At 40.4% G+C, this 26,876-nt stretch overlaps 2 protein-coding genes across 3 annotated transcripts; one reads left to right on the top strand and one right to left on the bottom strand.

Moving 5' to 3' along the window:
* Window positions 1-249: 249 nt before the first annotated feature.
* On the top strand, window positions 250-19,487 carry slc12a4 (solute carrier family 12 member 4). Of its 2 annotated transcripts, XM_034525334.1 has the most exons (24): window positions 250-505; window positions 8,794-8,891; window positions 8,987-9,118; window positions 9,475-9,621; window positions 9,876-9,930; window positions 10,264-10,394; window positions 10,545-10,786; window positions 11,004-11,218; window positions 11,536-11,700; window positions 11,997-12,095; window positions 12,187-12,244; window positions 12,365-12,539; window positions 12,819-12,937; window positions 13,136-13,234; window positions 13,357-13,476; window positions 13,611-13,715; window positions 15,048-15,216; window positions 15,794-15,989; window positions 16,220-16,389; window positions 16,615-16,746; window positions 17,006-17,113; window positions 17,294-17,481; window positions 17,588-17,721; window positions 17,848-19,487. In XM_034525334.1, the coding sequence occupies exons 1-24, from the start codon at window positions 370-372 to the stop codon at window positions 17,937-17,939; spliced, it is 3,285 nt and encodes a 1,094-aa protein (XP_034381225.1). In that variant the 5' UTR covers window positions 250-369; the 3' UTR covers window positions 17,940-19,487. The 2 variants fall into 2 exon arrangements, with proteins under 2 accessions (XP_034381225.1, XP_034381230.1); XM_034525339.1 differs by lacking the exons at window positions 11,997-12,095; window positions 12,187-12,244 and having other exon boundaries at window positions 11,536-11,632.
* A 54-nt stretch (window positions 19,488-19,541) lies between these two features.
* On the bottom strand, window positions 19,542-26,525 carry dpep2 (dipeptidase 2). The gene is made up of 11 exons (XM_034525351.1): window positions 26,414-26,525; window positions 25,159-25,319; window positions 24,903-25,029; window positions 24,593-24,722; window positions 24,087-24,237; window positions 23,570-23,639; window positions 22,763-22,939; window positions 21,302-21,386; window positions 21,127-21,202; window positions 20,476-20,611; window positions 19,542-20,278 (listed from the first exon to the last, which is right to left on the bottom strand). Exons 2-11 carry the CDS (start codon window positions 25,314-25,316, stop codon window positions 20,072-20,074), a joined length of 1,317 nt encoding a protein of 438 aa, XP_034381242.1. The 5' UTR covers window positions 25,317-25,319; window positions 26,414-26,525; the 3' UTR covers window positions 19,542-20,071.
* Between the last annotated feature and the right edge of the window lie 351 nt (window positions 26,526-26,876).

Genomic DNA, 26,876 nt, shown 5'->3' with positions numbered 1-26,876 from the left:
TCATTATGACACAGCCAGCAGAAAAGGGGTCACCCTACTCTCTCACCCTCTGACTTTACATGACTCAGGGATGAAAATGCTAACTCCTCAATCAGAGTTGTGTCCCACGGGTCACTCCTTCTTGAGGGGGTGAGGGAGTTTTTCCAAAATGCATCCGTGAGACCTCCATACCCTTCTGTTCACACACACACACACAAAACCAGGAGGGGCTGTCCTGTGGGCGGGGAGTATGATAATAGCCTCTAGAGGAAGTGAGCGCAGTGTAGTGGAATGTAGTTGCCATTAGTGGGAGTTGAATTGAGGCTGGCTAACAGCTAGCCTGCTATGTTGAGTTGCTGAGCTGGAGACGCAGAGGATAGTGATGAAAACATGCCTCACTTCACAGTGGTACCGGTGAAGGATCAAGCTCAGACCAGCTACGACAGTCTAGAGGGGATTAACTGGGTGGATTACAGGGACACTGGACAAGACTACCCTGGTCATCAGGATACTGTCAGCTCTGATGGTAGGTCTCCTCACTAACTTTTACTCAGCTCTTAATCTCTCAGCTGAGACACAACATGAAGTTTTGAACTTATAAAATGTGTCCTAAAAGTTATTCTTAATGAGTGTGGACCCCGTACAGAGGCAGGCGTGCTTTGTCCTAAGAGCTGTATGAACAGCTGGTTGTATGGTTACCATGGCAATTCTCCAGGGCCAAAAAGCAGTTTTCCTACATAGGGCAGGTCTGTTTTTTTTAACAGCTTTACAGTTTGGGTAGAGTTGAAAAAAACAATACTTTTTTTATTTTACCGGTAGTATTTATTTATTTTTTGCTTGTGGAAGCCTTTTAAAATATATTCAGGGACAAATGAGAAACAGTGGAAACAAGGGGCGAGAACTGTGGTGGAAAACACAAAGTGGAGTGGGACTGTGTGTGTGCGTGTGTGTGTGTGTGTGGGGGGGGGGGGAAGCTGGTACCACCGCAACAAGAAAAGACCTCAAGTGCTTCCTTGCACAAAAGATGGAGCTCTCTTTGTGCCAAGGGGGGATTTACTTTCACGGGGATTGGCTGCTCAACAACACAGGAGCAGATTTCTCCCTCCTCTGTCACAGCTTGTCTCTCACTGTCACTCACTTGTTTCTCCTCTCTATCAGCATTAAAAGAGAGGAGTCCCAGACTGAAGAGAAAAGGAGGACAGAGGGAAGACAAAGAGAGCAGTGAGGAGTGTGTAGCCGCTGGGTAGGATTATGTGAGAGCAGTGCTCATTTGTGTGGGCTGAAAGAGTTTGAACCAACCTGGGGAACAGAGTTTTTAATAAAAGACACACATGGGCGCGGCTTTGCAATGAAGCGCCCACGCTTCACCAAGTGCCCAGTAGTCTGTGCTGGGCACAAACCCACACACTGACTGGCCACACTCTCCTGGTACCTTCACGTCACGCTTCCCTTCAACTGAAAAACATCAGTTAGCATCAGAGTTCAAGGCTGAAGACTCTTCTCGTTTGTTTTTACTGCATTAATGAGCCTCCAGTGAGTGAACAACTGGTGTGTGTGTGTGTGTGTGTGTATAGAGATGGGATGCATATCTATGTGTTTGCGCAGCAATGTGTGAGTGCGTATGTAGACATTTGCAGGCGAACAGGCCACGCAGATAGGATGATCTATGTTTCAGTAAGCCACAGGGTTCAAGAAGACTGATATATGAATCAAAGTAAATGTTGACCCAGCTCTCTGCTTGTATACTTCTGGAATGCATGAAAGTTACCCTTTAGAGACAAATGACAACTTTTAAACACCAGATATGCAAGTTAATACACTTATAGGATACTGTACTAAACAGTGATTTAAGTGTTAAAAAGTAGTGGCTTGAAAGTTGTCTAATTAGAACTCTGTTCTAAGTTTTGATGATACAGGGAACGCAGATGTCCTGATATAACCCTTTTTTATGGGTGAGTTTCACACAAGCTTGTTGCTCCCTCCGTTGCTTTCCTGCTGTCATAATCTTTATTACCCACCCGAGGAGAGCTTTCTAAAGCCTGAGAACAACAACCACCATTAATAGCTGCATGGATGATATTATGCTGGAAAGGGTGAGAAGGAGGAGGAGAAGAAGAAGAAGAAGGAAGTGTGACTGTAATGAATGATGAGACGCAGCAAAGGACGCACAGTATGTTACCATTAACGTTCAAACACAAGTGAGAACTCAACAGCTCCTCAAGTCAATAGTTGACTGCATTGTTGTGGCATCTTTACAGGGTTTTTCTATGAGTTATTTAAGTATCATATCAGAATTATTCTGCATCAATTCAAAGAGAAATATGTTTTCTTTAAGAGAGAGAGTGACACATGCAGAAAGACATTTAGACAATGTACAGTGGGCTGCAGTGAAGCGCCCGGGGAGCAACTGGGGGTTCAGTGTCTTGCTCAAGGACACTTGATGGGGGAGAGCGGGGATCAAACCGGTTACCTTGTGGTTACAGGACGACCACTCTCCCCCATGAGCTACAGCCGACACTACTACCACTACTAACTTAGTAATTTTAGGTATTTTTACCCATTTCTCTAACTTGAGTTTTACATGCAGCATTGTGACCTATTCAAGCAGTGAAAAATATGGGTGGGAAAGTATTCGCTGTGGTAAAATCACAAACTAAAAGTGACTGTGTGTGTGATGGATTATTTCATCATGGGAGTGGTGGGTTTCTGTGTGTTCATGTTGGATGGCTCAGCTATGCATGGAGGAAGTGACACAGTGCACGGTCTGTTTCAGCCTGTGAACTCTGCTCTGTTCAGTGCAGGACAGGACCAACACTGTGGTCATTGTAAGTGTGCTGTACTCTTGAGCAAGAGCAACTATACCCTGAAATAGCCTTCATATTTCAGGGAGGAAAGTTAGTTGCTCTTCTTGTTTTTGTTTTTTTACTGCTGCATGATTGATTGTTGTTTGTTTGGAACATAATTTGTCCTCAGAGAAAGATGGAGTCCTATTAATAAACCAATATCTAAGTGCAAGCCCCTTAGTATGTTTTCTTGTTCATTTTCTGCCTGTGAGCCTGCATTTCTGTTTTTAAATTATATTTGAGGCATGATTTGTTTATTGTGACATTGTAACCTGTGTGCCATAGTGCAAAACAATTGATAGCCTCGGAAATCTAGGCAAGAGACACTATTCTTTCTCTTCCTAACTACTACTTAAGTGTCCTTTGGTGCAGCAAGTGGAGCTCCCTCATTTATCAGAGTATGTGAAGCGAGGCAATACATAATATTCCATGAACTGAATAAATCCAAGGTGCAGGAAACATTACTGTTCATGTAATAAATTACCCATCAATTAAATTCATTTAAATAACTACTGTTGTTTTTTTCACTATAAATATATAAAAAGTAATTTGATCTATTTTGTAAATATTTTTTTCTGGGTAACTAATATAACCATGTCGTGCAAAATATGTATTTTGCTTGTATTGGAAATAGTTGCTGAGGAACGGGTGTCATGAGTGGATTATTTGGAGAACACTGCGGTCTGCTCATCTCTCAGGAGAAGAGGACCATTCCTGTCGTGGTGTCTGCTGTGCTGCTCAGAAAACCCTTGAGAGATAAACACACTGTGGCGGGGCAGAAATGTGACAGACACACACACTTAACAACTCTACAGTGAGTTTTGTGGTACGGCGATACCCTAATAGTTGAGCAAGAAAGTCATGCTTCAACGAAATTATTTGTCACGAATAATTTCCTATGACACAACTGTCTTTCCAGCCAATTATGTGCCATCTTTGCTCTATCTGCTCATGCACATCAAAGTGACAGCCCGGCAAGCAGAGCAGCTCAGATGTTGTAGTGTTTTTCCAATGTGTACCTCCAGGGCCTCCTATAGCATTCAAATGCATTCAGTTTAGCCTGGGTTTACCAAGCTCTCCTTCACTGCCTCCCTTTTGACACTTAACAGAAACCAGTGCAAAAGTAAATACTGTACTGTCCATAAAAACAAACAGTTGATTGTCTATACATAAATGATTTTCACTGGTGTGATGAATGTCAAACTTCGGTAGCACGCTCTGATTGTTATACATCAGAAGTGTTTGGACAGAACTGCTTTCCAGCCAAGAGCATGAAGAATGCAAACATTGCCCTTGTGATCGCAGACAGATTCTAGCAACTTCAACTTTTGCAGGCCTGTGTGTTTTTCCAAACTCCTCAGGCAGAAACCGGTTTGTTGGCAACACTGACCAGGGAATCACAACCGGATAAATAACTTCCAGCAAAGCAGCAACAGGGCACTACTTTATTGGCTTCCCAGAAGCCTGTACCTTAAATGCGTGATGTTCTGTCGGTCTTGGGAATTATTTTTAGGCATACATTTAAGAGTACAATGAGGTATGACATTTGCAACAGTCTTTTTTTGGCTACAATGGAACCAGTGGCTCCCAAAAGAGGATAATCAAACGTTCCTAAAAGGACCTCCATACTTGATGGAGTGTGATTTCTGAACATGTATAATAACACCTGCATATAGGGGATCTTCTTTTTCATGCTGTTCATGATATTAACGAGGGATCGTGTGTAGATAAACAAGGCAGTGAGTGCTCGTCTGTACCATCATTCTACAGACTATAACCTGCACGTGTAACATTCACACAAAGCAAACCTTTATGAGTGTGGATTGTGTGTGTGTGTGTGTGTGTGCAGCAAACATGCAGCCCATTTAGTTAATGTGTCTTTTTGAAAGTCTGCTGTACAATGCACCTCTTCCCTCCCACCTCTAACCTTTGAGGCAATCAGGTTGAGCTGCCGTCCTTTTCTCATCATTAGTGCACATTAAAGCTGATATGTTTTGCTGTGTGGCTCAGCAGGTTAGCATTCCAATGCTCTGTTCATATGCCGCACAGCTACGACAGCGTGCATTGGCCGATTGCTACAGGCTGGAGGAGAACAAAGTACAATACAAAAAGTCATGAGCTAGAAGCAATTAAAAAAAAATAATAAGTTTGATCTATTTTTGTACTTTTCCCCCGGCATATGTTGAAATATACAGTGGAGGCCTAAACAATTGAAATGATGTCGGGCTACTACTGTATATCTATATACATGTACCAACACATGTAAATAACAACATTTGTGGGTGACTTACTTCATTTGATTTGTACAATGCATTGTGGGAAGGTGAGGGAGTGGGTGAGACAGATTTTAGCAACTTCAACAATGCATTGTGGGAAGGTGAGAGAGCGGGTAATCTGTCCACTGGAATGATTTTAGGAAGGCCACGGATAATTTTACAGGCCCAGAAACATCAACAATGAGCAGGACTGGCAATAGGGAATACGTTTACCCTCTAATCATTTCATCTAGCTCCGCTTTGACAGCATGCAGCTTACAAAAGCAGAGGGAGCAAATGAAATGAAGAAAAGAGCAAAGGATATGCACAGGTCTCCTTCACTGTCTCTAGTTTACACACACTTAGCCAAACACGCACACTTCACCTCCAAACACATAATCAGTCGAACATTTTTGCCAACTGACTGCATAAAACAGAGTTGGCTAAGCTAAACAACTTATCTGCCTCTTGGTGTTAAGTCCTAAGTGTTTATTAGAGGGGAGGTTTAGCAAAAAAGCTTTTTTTAAACCCTAAGAAAGCTAAATGGACATGATATTGTTTTCCATGACTAATCAGCTTTAGACAAAAGGGCAGACACATTACTGTTAAGTTCCTTTCTGCCTGAGACGTTGCCATGTACAAGTGAAACCTCTTGTAAGGGTTACAGGTACTGGAACTCATAAGCACAACTCAGGCAGATGGACAAGCAAAACACTTTGACTTAGTTTCAGGCAGGGTCAAAACCTGGAGGTCAGTCAAAACAGGAAAACAAATCCGAGAGGGGCCGGCAAAATCCAGGGTCTACAGAACAGGTAGCTCAGGCATGGGCCAACGGTACGCTGGCGAGTTTGGCAATAACACACAAGATAATCTGGCAGAGTGCAAGTGAGAGGACCTAAGTAGTGAGGGACTAATGAGGAAATGGGTTCCAGGTGAGTCGGGCGTGAGGACCAGGTGAAGGGAATGTGGGATGATCAGGTGTGATGGGCAGGATCTGAAATGACATGAGAGTTAATTAACCAGGCAGACAGTGTGAACGCAACTAATATGAAGAGGAATTTGTGACACCTCTTGAATATTTCAAATATCCCACCTAAGTACACTGTGCAGTCTTGACAAAGTAAACTGTCTGATCCATACTCGGGAGCAGAATGTGGTGGTAATGCACCAAATAAAGGGGTGCCAACCGCCATTAAAAATCAATAAGAAGAAGAAGACAAAGTAAACTAATGCACTGCTTGCAGAAAGGTAGAAGTTTCTGTTGCTTTTTGGACCAATAACAAATCATATTGATGTTGTCTGTAAATGTGTCTGAGACGTTGTTTACCTCATGCACTTTGCACTTGACAACGCAGCATCTTCTCAGGGAATTGATCTAGTAAAGATCACACACAGCAAATGATACCCAGCAAGTCCAAAGCACAAATAAACATTGTTGTGCAATACTAAAAGCTCAAATATGACTTATAATCATGGCTATCGATTGTGTGTATTTTAAACTTATTTGTCTGACTTAGTTCTGATAACGTTGGAAGTAAAAAATTCACCCCAACACCAACACTTTATACTTCTTTGATAAGAAACCTATAGTGTAAAATGATACAGCGTCTAGTTGGTCTGTGGAAAGTAAAAGTCATGTACGCCCATGCTTAACCTTTCTACCTTGGTAAAGCCTTCTGTGAATGTGCCAGGCTATGATCTTCCACCGGTGGTGGTGAGCTGTTTTGGTGGGTTCACAGGTGACATGTCGGTACAGGTTGCTGTAAAGCCTTCTGGGCGCACAGCAAGACTCTTATGTGCCTTCATAACAAGCCAGTTAATCTTTCATCTTTTTTAATTAGACATTTCATGTGAGGTTATTAACAAGAGACCCCCACTGTCTCCTCATTGTTAAAGTGTCTTTTATTTTGCTGGTCCAATAAATGGAATGAGCCGGAGGCTGGACTATTTTTAGGTTTTAACATTAGGATAGTCTTTGGAGCAACACCGATTGAGCAATCTGCATTGCCCCAAAAAGGCCAGATGTCTCTTTAAGTTACTCAGTGGCTCTATCTCACCTCCAGTAGTCTCCCTTCATTGCTGCTTCAAACACATTGTGTTGTCTTTATACCATGCTACTGACAGCCGGACGACACTAGAGGACAGTGTTGGCATTGTGTTTACTCTTATCTCTTCCCAGGCATGACTCCCATCCAGCTGTGTTGTTCAGGATCTGTAAAGAGAGACCATTGGGAATTTGTCTTTCATGCCTCAAATGATCTCATTTTTGTGTCCAGATATTTGGAAACAAACCTTGCTTTAATTGAGAAAAAAAACGTACATCATGTCTTGTCTCTCATCTGGCATGCATGTGTTTTGCACTTGAGGTTGTTAGTCAGAGAGTTACCACCGCATCTTCCACTCACCCCACCCTCCCCACATGGTGCCCCATGTGTTAAATCAGGCCCCTGAATGAGTGTTCACCACGGGCAACCGAGTGTCCTGGATAATAATCGACAATTCCCCAAGCCAGAGCACAGAGTACTCTGTTGCAGTCTGGACACAGCTCATAACTATGCTTACCCAGAGTGAAAGCAGTGGGACACAGAACACAGGTGAGTGAAGACCAGCACTGACACTCGACCGACTGACTTACAACAAAACTGGTGTATTTTCAAACGCTGTTAAGAATATTTTTCTTGCCAGACTTTTTGTTGCAGGATTCATTTTTGCTTTGAGATGCCGTCGTTAAAGTTTACATGCTCTAATAACCCACGGTTAGGTCATTTCTAGGTAATGAGGTGTGTGAATGTGTTTGTGTGTGTATGTGTGTGTGTGTATGTGCGCGTGCGTGTGCATGCGTGCAATAATTGCCCGAGGAACTGTGCTCATCTCTGCTTGATTCTTTTCTACAAAAATTAATGAGAGTAAAATCTAATTATATGCCTGTTTATCACCTGGACTTTGCTGTGTCGGCCGGTGCTGCTTTTGGCCCTTCACTGCAGCTTCACTGCATGATTTGTGTTCCTGAAGTTTACTGCTTCTTGGGGATTATTAAGATGTTCAAATTATAATTAATAGTGGCAGTTAAATGCTGAATATCGAAAAAAAAAAAATAGAAATTGGTGAGGTATTTTATTGTCTACTTTGTTTTATTAATTACTGTACAGGCAATGGCACTGTGCTACTTATATTTTTAATTCAAACCGGTGACATGATTTAAAACCATGACTGTTTTATTATTTATTTAACGACTTTTAATCTCTATTCACACATATTATTTAATTTCCAGCTATCTTTTATTCATTTTTTTTTTATCAAGTACCACATTGTGGATGTAATTGTGACTCTTTTTGCCAATAATAGTAGTGCCATAGTTGACACATTTTATGCATTTAGCTGAAAAGCTTAATGCATAAAATAATATGACAAGTATTTCTGATCTTGAAGATATTTAAATGAGCATTGATTGACCTGTTACATTAGAGAAGCCTCTGAATTAACACGGACACATTTTACACCGAGCACGGTGGTCTGTCTTTTGCAGTAAATAAGCATCGTCTTAAGATTGCAGATTTGACAAACTTTCATCTAAATCAAGTCTCCGTCAGTGAAGCACATTGACTTGATGTTGCAGTTTATTTTACCAGGATGCCTCCAATATATCTTTAAGAACAATGTTTGCCTGATTTATTGGCAGTAGAATATATATTTGTAATTTATCCTCTCTCTAATAGGACACGGGAATCATAAAGAAGACAGTCCATTTCTCAACAGTGCTGATGCTGCTCCTAAGAAAAATGACTTCTATGACAGGAACTTGGCTTTGTTTGAGGTCAGTAATTTTGATTTCCCAATATTTCTGCCAGATGATAGACATGTACCAAAATTCATTCATTTAACTTTCCCCCCCTCTCTTTCTTCCTCCAGGAAGAGTTGGACATCCGGCCGAAAGTTTCTTCTCTGCTCAGCCGCTTGGTCAGCTACACCAACATCACCCAAGGAGCCAAGGAGCATGAGGAGGAGGAGAGCGCTGAGGCCTCACGTAGGAAGACCCCCAAGGTCAGGACTCGGGTCACAACAGAGGAACACTATGCCTCGCTTTTCTTCTTTTTTTTTTTAATCACTTGTACACTCTTTGGAGGTTTAGAAACATTATCCTCATCTCTGGCTCTCCCCTTGCTTCGCTATCAAAGTTCTAGTTCTGTATTAAGAGTTGTTGATTGATTGCTCATGCCTTTGTGAGCTCTGTAGTGCGACTGTGGCTGTTGAAGACCTGGATACATGCAAAGAGCTGATAACATAATTAAATGACCTTTAAAAAAAGAACAAATCAATAAAATTGGTCAATACACGTGTTTCCTCCAATGTCATAGTCAATATTCTCCTCTCTCTCTCTCTCTCTCTCTCTCTATTAGTCTCCCAACATGGGCACTCTGATGGGAGTCTACTTGCCGTGTCTGCAGAACATCTTTGGTGTCATTCTTTTCCTCCGACTGACGTGGATTGTTGGGATGGCCGGCATCATGCAGTCCCTCCTGATTGTCCTCATGTGCTGCTCGTGTGTTAGTCTGAGCACACACACATGTACTGTACTGTGCACACACACACACACACACACACACACACACACACACACACACACAGACTACTTCTCTGTGTTGATTCTGCCAACAATGTGAGCCAGCTTTTATTGCTCTACCAACAACGATGTCTCTTTCCAGAAATCATGTTACTCAAGATAATCCATGTTAATTACCTTAACACCCACATATGTGGGCTTTTCCATCTTAATCATATGTTGTCCTTTCCTTTACAGACAATGCTCACAGCCATATCAATGAGTGCCATTGCTACTAACGGTGTTGTTCCAGGTACTTTAAAACCCTCACACTCCATTATATTCACTTAATAAGTCCCTCAGCATACTGTTCATTCCTCCAGCACACATTCTTGATAAGTATTATAGATACTTCTGTCGCCTTTTCCCGATTTTGTAATAGTTAATTACTTAATTATCACAATCAGGACATAACATTTTTAATAATTACTTATTACCGGACTGCTCTGAATCTCTCTGAATAGATGCAGAAGTACAATTTTCCATAACATTTTCTTCCTCCTGAGGGCAGCAGAAATGGTGGGGATTGTCCCAGACTGGGCTTTTCAGTGGCTTTCTGTGTGTAACACTTTGTTTTACTGCGTAGCTGGAGGAGCATACTTCATGATCTCCCGCTCCCTTGGCCCTGAGTTTGGAGGAGCTGTGGGACTGTGCTTCTACTTGGGCACTACCTTTGCTTCTGCCATGTACATCTTGGGGGCCATCGAAATATTCTTGGTCAGTTTTGCTAAAATATCATTAAGTGGCTTTATTCCAGCTCACATTTGTATGCCTATGACTCATAAATCCTGTTCTTTATTAAAATATGTTTTAAATGCACTGTATATTGAAATAACGGTCCCCGTTGTAACATTGTTCTCTCTTCAGAAATATCTGGTCCCCCAGGCGGCCATATTTCACGCCACAGACACCCTGGGGAGTGACAGTGCCATGCTGAACAATATGCGAGTCTACGGCTCCATCTGCCTCAGCTTGATGGCTGTGGTGGTTTTCGTAGGAGTCAAATACGTCAACAAGCTGGCCTCTCTTTTCCTGGCCTGCGTCATTATCTCAATTGTCTCCATCTATGCTGGGGCATTCAAATCCTTGACTCATCCCCCAGAATTCCCGTAAGTCTGAAGAAAAAAACATGTGGCGTAATGCAACTGATTTAGTTCTTAAAGGGGAGAGAGCGCTAATTTAGTTGATTCCAAATGGAGAAATAGTGCCGGTTTTTCTATTAGTATCGTGTTGTTGTTGTGATTCTGTCCACCATTATGTTGGTGGTGGAAATAATGAGGGCTAACATAGTCTTTGATTTTAATTGTGTCCATGTTATTGCGGTAGGATCTGCATGCTGGGAAACAGGACGTTGGTGAGAGATGGCTTCGATGTTTGTGCTAAGACGGTGATAAAGGGCAACGTCACAGTACCCAGTCAGCTGTCGGAAAGCTTCTGTCTCCCGGGGAACATGAGCAGCGCTCATTGTGACGACTACTTCAATCAGAACAATGTGACAGAGATACAGAGCATCCCAGGACTGGGCAGTGGGATTATTAGAGGTACATATATCATGAATTGTAGTGGGATTGAAATATACACTATGAGACTTTGTTATACAATGAAGTTAACAACACCTAATGTTCCAAGTATATATATATATATATATATATATATATATATATATATATATATATATATATATATATATTTCCGAATCAACAATCCTTATTTGGGAAACTTATGATGTTTTGTCAAAAAGATATCCCTACATTCAGAAATGTCTTGCATCAATGAATAACACACAGGCCTGTAAGAATGTTAGTCTCTTCTCATGAGTGTGCTGCCAATGTTTTCAATGTCAGTTCTCTGTTGTTAGAGAACATGTGGAGCGACTACCAACGGAAAGGGGAGATCTTGGAGAAAGCGGGGCTCCAGTCAACAGATGCCCACGGTGCCATGGAGAACTTTGGCATGTACGTGTCCGCCGACATCGCGACATCATTCACACTTCTCGTGGGTATCTTCTTCCCGTCTGCAACAGGTGAACAATTAGTCCACAGTCTGCATGAAAGTGCAACATTCATGTTTACCGTGAATATTAAATAATTTATTAAATGATGGTTGTGTCAACAAACTTAAATACATAATGTATACATGACTTTTTTTTTAATGCTATATCAAGCCATCAATTGCAAATTGGAACTTAGGCCGCCTGTTCTGTTATATTATGTACATTCTTTACAAAGGTGAAAAGGTATAGCTTTAAACCTTCCCCTAATCCAGCCAGTAGGGGGCAGAGTTAAACAGCTTTTAAATGTCTTCTATTTTACATTAAAGGTATCATGGCAGGCTCCAACAGATCTGGTGATCTCCGGGATGCTCAAAAGTCCATCCCCGTGGGAACTATCTTAGCCATTACGACTACTTCACTTGTTTGTATCCTTATTTTGGTGACTAAACTAATAATCTTTGCAGATTTGATATACATCGTTGTGTCACCGTGTGCTCCTTGACCTCTTGTATTCAGATTTCAGTTCTGTGGTCCTGTTTGGGTCATGTATTGAAGGAGTAGTCCTTCGGGACAAGTACGTTCATCTGTCTTCTACTGCATGTTCAAGTCCAAATAAATAATAGAAAATAAAGATAACTTCATCATAAATGTCAAGTGGTATTCTTGGTCACATTCAGTATTCATGTCCTTGTAGGTTTGGAGACGCCGTTCGAAAAAACCTGGTGGTAGGGACGCTCTCCTGGCCGTCTCCGTGGGTTATTGTGATTGGCTCCTTCTTCTCTACGGTGGGGGCGGGCCTTCAGTCCCTCACTGGGGCTCCCCGACTTCTACAGGCAATTGCCAAGGACAACATTATTCCTTTCCTGAGGGTGAGATAGTACACACTGTTGATGACAAACCTGTCATTGTCGCTGCAAGACAGAAATGGCTCCCACAGACTTGACTGACAAAAGTTACTCATCTGCTTCTTATTACTTCCAAAACACGCGTTAAGTTGAATATTCAGCATGACCTCTGAATCACATTCAATGTGGAGCTGGAAATGATTGATAATATTTGACTTGCAGGCTTATTTGAATATGATGCAGTACCAAACATGAAGTGATTTGCATTATTCGTCACGAAGGATTTTGAATTTTTGGTTTCAGGTGTTTGGTCACGGAAAGACCAATGGAGAGCCTACATGGGCCCTACTACTGACTGGTCTCATAGCTGAGCTGGGCATCCTTATTGCCTCACTGGATATGGTGGCTCCCATCCTTTCCATGTAAGGTCACATACATACACATGCCAAAAATGAAACATGTGCCAAGTATAAAATAAACACACCCCACACATTCATTTCACTCAAACAATGTGAACATGCATTTCTTCATTTCCCAGTTTGGTTCAGGCCAACCACACCACTGACAATGCATTGTCGACTTCAAATATGTTGCACATTCTCCTTGTGTTTATTCAACAGGTTCTTCTTGATGTGCTATCTCTTTGTGAACCTAGCCTGTGCTGTTCAGACTCTTTTACGCACACCCAACTGGAGGCCAAGGTTTAAATATTACCATTGGTTAGTATATTTCTTACAGGGGGTGGGAGCACAGTTCCTTTTTACCAGCCAGGTTGTCCTGGCTGTCATACTTATACATAATAATGCTGTTCTTGGTATGGCTCTATGTGTCCCACCCACAGGGCTCTGTCCTTCCTTGGCATGAGTATGTGTCTGGCTCTGATGTTCATTTCCTCCTGGTACTACGCTCTCGTGGCCATGGTGATTGCTGGGATGATCTACAAATACATAGAGTACCAAGGGTAGGTCTTGAGTCTAATTAGCATTTGTATATTTGTTTTTCGTTGTGTCTCTTTGCTTCTGTCGTGTCTATAATGGATGCTGGTTGTTTGTCTTCCCTTGTGCTTGTGTCTCTCCCATTCACAAACAACAACAGAGCGGAGAAAGAGTGGGGAGACGGAATAAGAGGACTGTCCCTTAGCGCTGCACGTTACGCCCTGTTAAGACTAGAGGTCGGACCCCCACACACCAAGAACTGGAGGTACAGCGACACCTGCGAGAGACTCTCTGAATGTATCCACAACAATTCATTTGGATTGCATCGCTAGGGAGCCATAGTCCATGGTGGAATATAAATGTTGTTTTCACAGCATCAAACATCCCACACTGTCACCCTCTGAAGACCAATACATATTTCACATTGTTATGCAGTCAATTTATTAAAAAAACATGTTGGCTCGGAGAAGCTGCAGGTTTGATCAAAATCCTGTCAGTGGCATTTAAGAAATGTGTGGCACCCAGATGGACAAATGTAATACATAATAGGTGATCTACCGTCCATAAAAATGGCCCTGGAGAATGATGATGATGCCAAACAAACCGGCTGTAATTCATATTGACAGACAATGAGTAAATGTCATGTGCTTTGGGAAGTTGTGGCCTTAGGAAGGGTTTCATTTGTGATATTTCTCTAAGTTAGCGTGACATCTTTTGATATATAACAGATATGATGCTACTCTTCCTCTTTTTGCCACTCATTCTGATCGTGATAACAGTGACTAAACTAGACTTAAACATTTTGAATGTGGAATGAAGAATGCAATGGAGGCAGTATGTCAATAACATCTAAAGAAGGCAGTCCAGTAAGCCTGACTGGGGATTCAGAGGTCAAACAATGTCCAGATGTCTAGTTAAAGCTGGGATAAATTTGGAAGAGACAAGTTATTTTATTTATGTCTAATTGTTGTGTTAATTCGGGGTCTACCTCGGGACTAAGTTTACCGAAAGGACTTGGCACATGATTTACTCTGTTTGGCGTCAAGGTGCCCTTTTTGCAGAACACACAAGTCATGGATGGTACGTTTAAGGCGGACTCATTCTTCTTCCTAGTAATTGCCCAAGTCCCAATTTCTAGGAAACCAGATGTTTCCAACATAACAAGTTATATAAACCGTTTTGTGCTGGCTAACTGTGGGGAGTTCAAACTATGTTATATGATGATTTTCTCCAACAGCATTTACCCTATTCACAGTAAAATACTGTCATTTAACAGTTATATGTGCCTTAGATGGCTTAACATCCCTGTTTAAGCTATACATGTAAATGTGTTGTGACATGCTAATTACAGACTAGCTGCTTGCCACTGGCACTTTACAAGTCAAATTTGATCAACCTACCCCCAACGATCATCCAGTAAATCTTGTGTTTAATACATGAACACTTGCATCATCTTATGTCTGTGCTTTCTATCCAGCTAAACAATATGCATTTTCTCAATACTTTGCCCACATTCCCTCACAGGGGGAGTGCAAAGACACACCTTTGATCCGGACCTTTGGCTCCTATTGACTATCTTTGACTCTGTGCACCACAGACCTCAGCTGCTTGTGCTGTTGAAGCTTGATGAGGACCTCCACGTAAAATATCCTCGTCTGCTCACCTTTGCCTCGCAGTTGAAGGCAGGAAAGGGTCTGACCATTGTGGGCTCTGTCGTCCAGGGCAACTTCCTGGACAGCTATGGGGAAATGCAGGCAGCTGAGCAGGTACATGTTAGAAAGGGGTCTGCTGAACATGCGCTATACAATTCTCTATTGTTCCCTGTTGCTGACTGTGTTGCAACTAATTGTCACAAATGACCACCTTTTGTGATGTGAAAAGCACAATGAAGCGAAAACATGCTTCATTGTGAATTTTCTGTGACGTTTCTTCCCCAGCAACTGTTTTTGAAGCATTTGTCACGTTAATCAATGGGCATGGCTGGAAACAGCTTGTTGTTGTCACTACAATATGGGGCCAATGACCCATTTCAGATAAAATAAGGGACTGTTGCAGGAACATTTTTCATAATGTGATGTGTTTGGTAAAAAAAAAGAAGCTTTTTTCATGTGACAACAACCGGAGAAATTAATCACTCATCCAAGATTCAATACTTGTGCATTATGTATCAACAATTATCATTGGAGCTATACAGGGAGGTAGTGAAGGTAGTGGTTTTACTATATAAATCTTTTATTTTAAAGCATATAGTGTGGGTTATATCTGTTTAAACATGGTTTATCTGCTTACTCCTTATTGTGTTCGTAGACTGCAGCTAAGTTTTTCCACTTTTTTTTCTGCCAGGCCATTAAGAATATGATGGAGATTGAGCGAGTCAAAGGTTTCTGCCAGATTGTGGTGGCATCTAAGGTGCGGGAGGGTATTGTCCATCTGATCCAGTCCTGTGGTCTGGGGGGCATGAAGCACAACACTGTGATGATGGGCTGGCCTTATGGCTGGAGACAGAGTGAGGACCCTCGTGCCTGGAAGACTTTTATCAGTAAGAGTCTCACTGATATTTTTTTTGCATAATGTTTACAGGCATAAATATGTAGTACACTTAACAATCATCTCACTATTACGAACCTAAACATAACGCTCATTTGAACATACTATTTGTAATACATTTTGTGTTTGTTTCCATTTGGCTCGTACAGAATGTAAGCTGTTGCAAAAATAAATGTATACAGTTCAGTTAATATCCATGCCTCCATGTTCATCTCTACTCAGACACAGTTCGCTGCACCACAGCTGCCCACCTGGCCCTGATGGTGCCCAAAAATGTGTCCTTCTACCCGAGCAACCATGAACGCTTCACAGATGGCAACATTGACGTCTGGTGGATTGTCCATGATGGGGGGATGCTAATGCTGCTGCCCTTCCTGCTCAAACTTCATAAAGTGAGAAGGCAGATCTCTTTGACATGTTATGTTGCAAATAACACAAACACGTTGTCTTTCTAATCCCTCCAAATGTACACGTTGTCCCTGAATAGTCTTTGTTAGCTTTAGTTTGAAGTTATTTGGGGTGTTAATTGAAGTGTGTTTCATGAAAGCAACTATAGTCACATTTGTTATGTATAGCAGATGGTATTACACTGTGGTTCTATTTGCCTATGTGCATAGGTTTGGAAGAAATGCCAGATGCGTATCTTCACTGTAGCCCAGATGGATGACAACAGCATCCAGATGAAGAAAGATCTGGCCATGTTCCTGTACCAGCTGAGAATAGAGGCTGAGGTGGAGGTGGTGGAGATGGTGAGGAGCCCTTACACACAGCCACTAATCTGAGCAAAGGTCAAGATTTATATAGGGTTCTTTTAATTTGTCATAGCTAGAGCCAGAGCAAATTGAACTGAGTAACAAAACCAGATGCCCATTATTACAAGATGCCGCAGACAGGATTGTTTCACGAAAAGCTTCTTGGCTGATTTACTTTAATTTCACTCTGTCCATGTTCAACAGAGTTTAAACTGGATTAACCGCAAACCTTTTATTTTTTCCAATGCTACTTAAGCACGACAGTGACATCTCAGCATACACCTATGAGAGAACGTTAATGATGGAGCAGAGATCCCAGATGTTGAGGCAAATGAGGCTGTCCAGTGCAGAAAGACAAAGAGAGGTATGTTTTCTTTGTGTGTCATATTTATTCTTGAAATATTTGTTAACATATAATGCATGATAGATCGTTAGAATGTACTACTGGTACAATTCTAATTTAACTGTTTATTGCTATGAGTAAAGGTTTTACATACAGTATATTTACATCCAAGCCTCATTGTATTCACAATGGCACTTGCAGGCCCAGCTGGTTAAGGACAGACACTCTTTGGTGCGTATGGGAAGTCTATACTCAGACGAGGAGGAGGAAGTGGTGGAGGCTCCTCCGGAGAAGGTTCAGATGACTTGGACAAGAGAGAAGTGTGAGGCTGAGAGGAGGAACAGAAACAATGCACCCGAGAACTTTAGAGAACTCATGAGCCTCAAACCGTGAGTTGCATTCAGTTAACCTCAGCATTTTCTTTACCACCTCTTGTTTAATTAATACAACCCGTAGCGTTTCATTTGTTTCTTCTATTTTCTCGGCCTCTCTTAGGGATCAGTCCAATGTGCGGCGAATGCATACAGCCGTGAAGCTGAACGAGGTCATCGTCAATAGGTCCCACGATGCTCGATTAGTGCTGCTCAACATGCCGGGTCCACCTCGAAACACGGATGGAGATGAAAACTGTATCCTTTACCAATATGATCAAACAAAAGGGGTCTTTCATAAATGTATTGCTGATTTTGGGCTGCAGTACACCCACCAAGTCTGGAGGCTTTTGTTTGGCTGATTTTACTTAACGTATATTCCAGATATGGAGTTTCTGGAGGTGTTGACTGAAGGTTTGGAAAGAGTGCTGCTGGTCCGAGGCGGAGGTCGGGAGGTTATCACCATCTACTCATAATCAATTATTAGTTGCTACGTAGGAGCATCTGCCTCATCAGAATGCATTTCACCTCTAGAAAGGAGGCAGCACCTGCTGGTTAGACGCATGGATTTGTCACTTTAATTGTGAAGTATGTATTTTTCAGTACAAAAGGAGTATTCTATTCTTGTAGAATATTGGCACACATTAGTGTACATATCCACCTATATGTTTGCAACTCTGCCTTCTTTACAAATGAAATAATTTTTCTCCCTCAGAAATCAATACTTGTGTGTCAAACACAAACTATAGATTTATTTATAGGTCATAAATATCTCCTCATATGTGATAATCCACCTATATTTGACAGACTATGGCAGACTAGGACATATGTTGGTAGAAGAGTTTTGATAGTATGCCAGATTTATATTTTATTTATTTATTTATTCTTTTCCAACCCTTCCCCACTGAGGTAAAGAAATGTGGATAATGAACACAGTGCTTGACGTTGGTTGTGCTGTAAAGGTGGCATGCCAGAGATCATAAAGTAAGTTTTTAAAAGGAGTTATAATTTATGATTTTTTGTTTACAGATAATGTTGTTGTTTATATGAGAGAAATGTATATGAATGACTTTTGAACCGTTACATTTATACTTTTTCTACAGACCCAAAAAGCTTATCTTCACACAGAAAAATGGCTTAATTCAAAGTTATAGTCCTTCAATTTCAATGAAATCAAATCCCCCTTTTGGATACTACTTATGGTCTGCATTTCTTCTGCAATAGCCATTTGATATCTTCACACTGAGTGGTAATTGTAAATACCATTCTATATGGTAGTTTCCATCCCAAGTGGCAGAGTCTGCCAACATGGGTTTTGTTTGGTTGTTCTGTAAACATATACATCAGTTGGTATTATGTTCAAGCAGTGTTTGCTGCAATATTAAACTGCACTTGCCATTACCAAGGTAACCAGCGTTGAGGCCAAATCAACAATGGCTGAAATATCAAGGATTTCAGCTTTAAGCAATTCTGACCTCAGCTACATGAGACTTCCAACATAATTGTTTTGTGTCTTTTCAAGTCTTTTTCTAAGAAGCTGAGTAGTTTAGGATATTATACTGTGGAGAGAACAATTGTTCTACAATCTGGAGCCAAGAGTGTGGCCTTCCCTTCACTTAAGTCAAAATTGGTTGGAGAACATTTAGGCGCAATACAATCTTTACATGCACACTTTGTGTTGGCAGTGTTTTAGTGGAGCCATGAGTGTTCATTTTAAAGAGAAATGAGGCTATTGTGTCAATGTGAAAATTCCTGCACATTGTCTTGAAGTTAATACAACATCAAAATGAGTTCCTAACATTGTTGGCGATACGTGCATCGTAATCTTAACAAGGGAAATCTCCACAGTGTTGCTGTGTGCTGTTCCAAATTAAAGACTTTGTTTCAGTTTTTTCTGTGTGCAACTGTTTTCTGTTTGGCCAAAGGGCAGAATAGTTCACAATAGAAAACACTCTTTGTTTTTTAAACCTCCATGGTATTTTATTATTCTGCAAAATCAAATAAAAAGAACATCTGTTTGTAAACTGCTGCCTCTGTCCTTTTTGTATGCTCACTGGTCAGCAATACATACAAAAACCGTCACAAACAAAAAATAAAATAACAACTTTAATGTGCTATCTCAGCAGTTTTCGTCATCTGTCTCATGTCATACATTTTCACAGAGATTATGTCAGCAGAGGTATAACACATTCATCCATCCATCCATCCATTTTCAATACCGCTTATCCTCATTAGGGTCGCGGGGGCGCTGGAGCCTATCCCAGCTGACATAGGGCGAAGGCAGGGGACACCCTGGACAGGCCGCCAGTATAACACATTCAATTTAAACTAAATATATTTATTTTAAATGAATAGTAAAGTGCCCTGGGATTGATGTTCTGTCAATTTAAATGTAGTTGTACTGTATGTAAAGAGGCAGCGTTTACATTACCTACCAAATGAGGCTACACATTGAATGCTTTTTTGTATATAAAGGGATTCTCTCCTTATCTTTAGTCCTGGGGTTGCCCACAAATTGATACAGCAATTTCATTAACCCCTCCTTATTTATAGTTTTTTATAATAATTTATACATGGTCAGGTGAAGCTGAACAGAGTTTCTAAACATTCATTCGATCATAAGTAGGCTGGAAAGCATTAGAACTATGGTCAGGATTAGCAGAACCTTTGGTTCATGCTGGTCTCCGGATGAGGGATTCTGGTGAGAGGACCCTCTTGGGCTCGGAGGTCTAAGGACCAGCCTGCATGGGTTCTGCACCTCTTCTAAGGAGATCTGGACCTCACTGGGCCGGGTCGAAGTCAACTGATCACGGACCTGGGGGAAATACAGCAAGACAAGAGAGGGAGGTGATGCACACAAATATAATAATACAAACCTGTATTCTTTATTATAGCTAAAAAGCTCCTGTGGCCAAGAAACGGAACAAAGTGTGCCTTTCAATTTCTTACCAACCCTTCATTTACCAGAGAAGGCTGTTCTTTGACAGACAATATAGTAATCTTATAGCTTACCCTCTCCACCTCCTCAAACACTCGCAGGAAGTTATTTCGAAGGACATCAGCCAACTCATTCTCAGTCCAGTTCCTTCGCAGGAGTTCCTGGATCAGGGCGGGATACTTGGACACATCCTCTAACCCCTGAGGAAAGCTGTTCACCAAAAGTCACATATTTTAGTTTTTAGAAACCAGTCATTCTGAGACTTTTGTTGTGACGAAATACTACATTACTTAAGAAGAAGAAGAAGAAGAAGAAGAAGAAGAAGAAATAATAATAATAACCAACCCTTTTGTTTGTGACATTCCTGTTTAGGCTAGATTGTGTCTGTATAATGTCTGTTTATTGTAGCAAATCTACTGCACCAGCTCTCTCTTTATGCCTGTTAGAAGTAAAACGTTATTGATTTTTACAATATTTCAGCCTGTTGACAGCTCAGGCAGCTAAATTGCTGATATCATGACAGGCTAACAAAAGCAAAGTATTGATCTGGAGAGCGCCAGAGACAAGCGTGTACCCAACTGGTATGAGCTTTGTTGTATTTTGCTTTCTATGCAAGCTGTATATCTGAACATGTCCACCCATCCTAGTCATGGGATATGAGATATGTAGATGTGCTGTCCCTTCCAGCTATCTGTATGTTATGTAAGCGAGTGAATATTTCTTACTTCACAGCACCTTCAAAGTCCCCTCCAATTCCTATCGACTCAGCTCCAATCACCTTCTTAATGTGATCAAAATGGTCTGCAAAACCCAGGTGGAACAGTTAATCGCCTGAGATATAAGAAATACAAACTACAGATGCACCTCCCGGCGAAGGAAAACTAAACATGGATGCCTCACCAGCCACATGAGAGACGTTTGCTTTGTCGCTGCAGGATACGAAGTTGCTGTGCATATTCACCATGATCAACCCACTTTTGTTTTTCTGTAACACAACACACAAGTGTCACTGCCACGTCTAGAGAATAAGACGAAATACATAGAGACATATGAACTCAAATAAGTATGTGTAAATACATTTTCTGCCTCATTGACATTCACTAGTTGTAGTGGGAGATGTGGTAAACATCAGGTTTGTGCTCGTCTTATCTCCAACACCCTGTAACCCTGTGCTGCGTGAGTAACACAGACATACATGTCCTCAAGAGGGATCTGAGAGACTTAAAGTAAGAGAAATAAATCCATGTCACTGCATTTTATTGATATTCGGTCTTCATCTACTGCGACAACAGGTTCATACATTGTTTAGAAGCAAATTAGGACACTCGATAGATTCCATTATGTTTTTCTTGGTACAGTTTAAAAAACACCCAAAGGACGTTTCTTACTGTTTCCATGGTCAATAAAAACACTTAAGTTAATATACTACACATAACAACATATCATATTAATATTAAGAAAATAAGACAATGCGTAATTATACATTTTAGCATATATAGTTGGTAGTTGTGTTGAGCAGAAAAATGCATTAACTTAACTCATCCTGGCTTGCGACTGCATTCCTCAAAACGTTTGATAAATGAGAACAAGTGCTAGTGGTGAAGGAGCTTGAGCTTCTATTGTAAGCAAAGCATGGTCTGCTGTATTTAATAAACAAACAATATGGACCCAATGGGAGGAGTGAAGAAGTTAATGAGTTGGATAAAATGAAGCTGAATAAGGACATGGAGTCATGGCGGCTGAAAGAGAGATTCAGTATCTAACTATTAGTGTTCAGAAATAGTCAAACAGTACATTCAGGTTTGATTCTCTGATCATCAAACTCACAACAATCGAGATCATTTGAGTCTCGCGTATAGCACTCTGATAAAAGTATAGTAAGAATCGACTAAAGAGCAGTTGGATGAACACTGTGGAGCTTAGGCTTGTACAATTATTGTAGTGTCTTATTGTCATCGTTTACAATATGCTGGAGGAAAAACACTCCCTGCGAATCATTGCTTTATGTTGGAAACTGTACCACGCAGTCAACTGACTTGCGCATACAAAGCTCTAAAATATACAAAAGGGCAGTTGATTCACTGTCAATCTTAAATCTCGCCCAGCGTGTCATTATCTGGCTTTACATGGCTGTAAAAATGGAACAATAAAAATACAGCAATGAGAAGGGAACTTGATTTCTTGATCCTGCTAATTTACCCATATCAATTATACTGACTGTTCGTGGGCTGACAGAGATTCATTGTTGAATTGTGGAAATCCGTACAGAGGTATACATGATAATTATTAAAAATATAAATGAGTCGGTGACTTGATTGACTTAAATAAGCCTTTAATCATGCAGCTAATTAGTGTTCTCACCAGATCAAGCAGCAGCCAATCAGGTACGTTGCGTCCATGGCTGCACAGGGAGAAGGACGACGAATGGCTAAAAATAACCGGCGCCTTGGAATGCTTCAGTGCGGCCGAGGCAGTGTCCCATGAAGTGTGGGAAAGGTCCACTATCATTCCCATTCGGTTCATCTCCTCGACCACAGCCTCCAGATAACACATTAAAAAGCCATTTATAGTGTTATGGGAATGATGGTCAAACCAGCCGACAACAGGATATGGTCACACGCACGTAAGCACACTCATGCAGATTGTAATAGAGGAAGTCCTCAAAAGACAGAGCATTTAGTATAAGGAGCATTAACCAATTTCGACAATAACAAGCTCCCCTTTGTTTGGCACAATCTATCACTGGAATGTCTCATGGATGAAACATGACTATCATATCCTCTCCGTTTGGACTTTTGTTTTACAACTACTTCTACTGTACTAACAAAACATTATAGGAGTAAGAGAAATAATAAAGTGGTCTTCAATATATAATACACAGATGATTCTACTCTATTTCTATTCTAAAACGCTAACATGTAATTTAAAATGACACTCGTCAGTATTTACAGAATTTGAAAAAGAAATCACAACATTTTAATGTCAGCATTTATCCTAATTAACTGCGAAAAAGCTATTAAATGTCAGGTTTCTCACTTTTAATCAAATAAAATCTTAGTATTATGTTCTAATACCTCATTAAAAAAGGCCAGCCAACATGCTTTGTTCAATTTGATAAAAAAAAGCATTTCTGTACAGTCATTGATATTACTGAAACATTAAGCTTACCTTCCCAAAAGGTGTCAGGCTGTTGTTCTGTCTTTGATAGACATTGTAACGTTTTGAGGAGGATTCTGCCCTGCATTAAAAAATAATGTTTCATTAAATCACACGTTATGACAGTGTCGTCTTGTGAATCCCCCCACTATCATAAAATATATCAAAATACGGCTTCATTTAGGGAATCTGACCTAGGCAAATGAAGCTACGTGGACTGTAGAGTTCCAAAGAGCGTCTTAATATAGGTTAATTTGTATAAAAGGAAAGGAATAAAATGCAAACACATTCGACCTTTCCCTTCAGTCCATACTGTAAACAAACCCTTTGAATACAAACAAAAGCTAATGGTAAAGGCGTAGTTCTGGTTCAGGTCCGAGCTGTTGAACAATGTCAGGCAAAATCCTCCCATGTATCCCTAGTATTGATTCTTACTGAGTAATGTAACCATTATTGACTTTCTGCATGATGTAAATCACGTGTGACGTTCTAAATAAAATAATGCACTCAGAAGAGATCTCTTACTCACCAGGGTGTGTTGCAGGTATGCGTGAGGGACATGGAGCGCACCCCGAGCTGGTAAAACATCCGCAGGGCTGGCATGCTGCTGTCAATGGAGTGGCCCCCCTCAACACTTATTAGACAGGCAATCTTATGCCTCATCTCAGAATTCCTCAGCTCTGCAATGACACAAGTGTATTTCACATACACATTATCCAAAATGAACAGCCCGGGGGAAAAGAGCAAAACACAATTATTCTTTTGGGGGTTGAATTCCTTTCTTCACTCAAAGTAATGACGCAAATATGATTATTACTTTCATGGTCCGTCTTTGAAAATATGGACTGTTAATAAGACATATGCAACAGTATGGATTCATAAATAGTAGGATTATGGATGTTTTTATGTACACTTGAAACAAAAACACCTCACTCATTTATAATTGCAGATAATCAACTAGATTCAATCCCTCTTTCATCTCCATAGTGGTTTTGTAGGTAAATTGCTTGGATGCCATGTTGAGGTGTACTATACCCTGGGCGGATGTGACCAGTTCAAAGTCCTGGTACTCAGTGCACATACGTCTAACCACATCTATTTGTTCCAGAGTCAGCCTCACAGCATCCTTCTCCTGGGCCCCACACATCACATAGACTGCAAACATCTGACAAAGGGACACGACACAGGAGAGACAGAGAGATATTGAACTGCCTGTAGTTCTAGGTTTGATCTACATCAGAAACTTAGCAGATGCTTTTATTCAAAGGTTACTCTTTGGGACAACCTATACTACAGAACAGATTTAGGGTAATGGGTGAAAGACTGATTTATTAAATTGCAATACCTGTGCCTGCACATGGCCTGCTTGGAGTCGGGTGATGTCGGTGGACACTTTGCTAAAGTTGTAAAGGTCAACTTGGCTCAGCCGATTGTTGTGAAGTATCCTCAGCTGGAGAGCTAAGTCATTATGACTGAGCGATGGAGAGAGAGGGCGTAAGGAAAATGGAACTCATAAAGAGGCATTTCAATTTTAAATCCATTCAATAATGAATTTCCACGATTAAAAATGCCTGGTAGAAGAGACAATGTACATGATTTACCCATCAATAAGGGGAAATCGGGACATCAAGTCATGTACTCTATCTCTCTCAGAGTATCCAGATGCCAAAAAAGACAGAGAGGAGAGAACCACAAGATGTCCAAAGGACTTCATCCAGAATCCGCTTGACGCACTGATGACACTTTTCCTGGAAAGCATATTCTGAGGAGAGAAAACACTTGACCTGCACATTCTGCCCAGAGGAAAAGATTATATACTTTATTGTATTTAAATATATATACTGATATTTTCAATAGTGCATTGCAAATATATTATCAAAGAATTGTACTTTCTGCAAATATATAAAAAGTATACAAAAGTCACGCTTTCACCTATTTTAAAAATAAATTTTTTAACACACTTTAAAAATATTTGTACTGTAGTATACTTTCAAGAAATATATTATAAGAAAAATATACTTTAAGTGTAAGTTCTATGCAATTACTTAAATGTACCAGTTATACTTTTGGTATACTATTACCATAATATAAGTATATTAATAATGTGATGTTTACATATTTGTAATATACTCATAATACAATTCAATTATACTTAAAACTAAAAATATATATAATTTAAGTGAACTATCATGCATATTAGCATACATTGTACTAAGTATACTTTAAGTTGTTCCAATTTAGCACAAAAGATTATACTAAATACACTTCAAATTGTGCTTAATTACTATTTAATCACAACTAAAATATATTAAGTATACTTATGATTAGGGCTTCAAGTATATGCTAAGATTTAATATACTTAGCATATTTATGTTTCACCTGGGAGGCCTGCATAACACTGCCTAATTTGGATTAATTTAGGAAGGAGAATAACTGCACAGATAAGTCCCTTTTGGAAATTTAAAAAAAGTATTTCAGTGAAAGTTAGAAAGAAAAACATGACAGGATAATTGTCAACTTCCTGCTTTGTATCTCATGCATAATTTAGGTCCTACTTATAACACATTGCACAATAACTAGTGAGGTTTAAACCCTCCATTTTATGATGGGACCGTGTTACAACTTATTACAACATAAAACACAGTGAGCAGAAACAGAATATCAAAATTATCAAAGACTAATTTAATAGTGTATGAAAATGCCCACTGGAAAGTAAAAACAATTATGCATCTTCATGTTCCAATAAGATATATTTATATATATATATATATATATATATATATATATATATATATATATATATATATATATATATATATATATGATAGAGGGAAACAATTCAATCGATCTTCTTACCTGCTTGGTCGTGAAAAAAACTTGTGAACCACCTTGTTAACCACTGCATAAACAGTGCGAACTTTCCAGCTCTCCGCAACAGTAAAATGTGGAGCAGACATAAACAACAGGCAGTTGTGCCGACTGATGCATTCACGTCATTACTATAGTTTCAGATCTTTTTACGTGTTGGGGCCAACAGACACACTTTTTGTAATTTCATGCCAGATGGACTTGAACTTCCACTCCCTCTCAGTGTATATTAGTCATCTCGAAAGCATGTACACTTTATACATATTGCAGTGAGTGCAGTTAACGTTGGTTACACATGGGAGAACCGAAACAGAAGAATTTACGAGCGGTACCTGAAGGCACCCTAGAGACCTGTGGATTTGTTGTTGCCATCTGTTGGCCAAATTATGTAATCGCTGAGGTAAAAGACTCCCAGCAGGTCCAGTTGCCTCCCACGCTCACAGTGTTTTTA

This window comes from Cyclopterus lumpus, chromosome 3 (genome assembly GCF_009769545.1).
Source record: "Cyclopterus lumpus isolate fCycLum1 chromosome 3, fCycLum1.pri, whole genome shotgun sequence".
NCBI classification, from domain to species: Eukaryota; Metazoa; Chordata; class Actinopteri; order Perciformes; family Cyclopteridae; genus Cyclopterus; species Cyclopterus lumpus.
Note: the sequence above shows the minus strand (reverse complement) of the source record. Positions and strands in the feature narration are given on the sequence as shown.

Coding starts and splice junctions, on each gene's coding strand:
- slc12a4 (XM_034525334.1), top strand. CDS start 370: ATGCCTCACTTCACAGTGGTACCGGTGAAGGATCAAGCTCAGACCAGC. Junction 9,931..10,263: donor TACTAACGGTGTTGTTCCAG/GTACTTTAAAAC, acceptor TTTACTGCGTAG/CTGGAGGAGCATACTTCATG. Junction 17,482..17,587: donor GAACTCATGAGCCTCAAACC/GTGAGTTGCATT, acceptor GGCCTCTCTTAG/GGATCAGTCCAATGTGCGGC.
- dpep2 (XM_034525351.1), bottom strand. CDS start 25,316: ATGCTTTCCAGGAAAAGTGTCATCAGTGCGTCAAGCGGATTCTGGATG. Junction 25,030..25,158: donor CGATTTCCCCTTATTGATGG/GTAAATCATGTA, acceptor TCCATCGCTCAG/TCATAATGACTTAGCTCTCC. Junction 21,387..22,762: donor ATTGGCTGCTGCTTGATCTG/GTGAGAACACTA, acceptor GTTGTGTTACAG/AAAAACAAAAGTGGGTTGAT.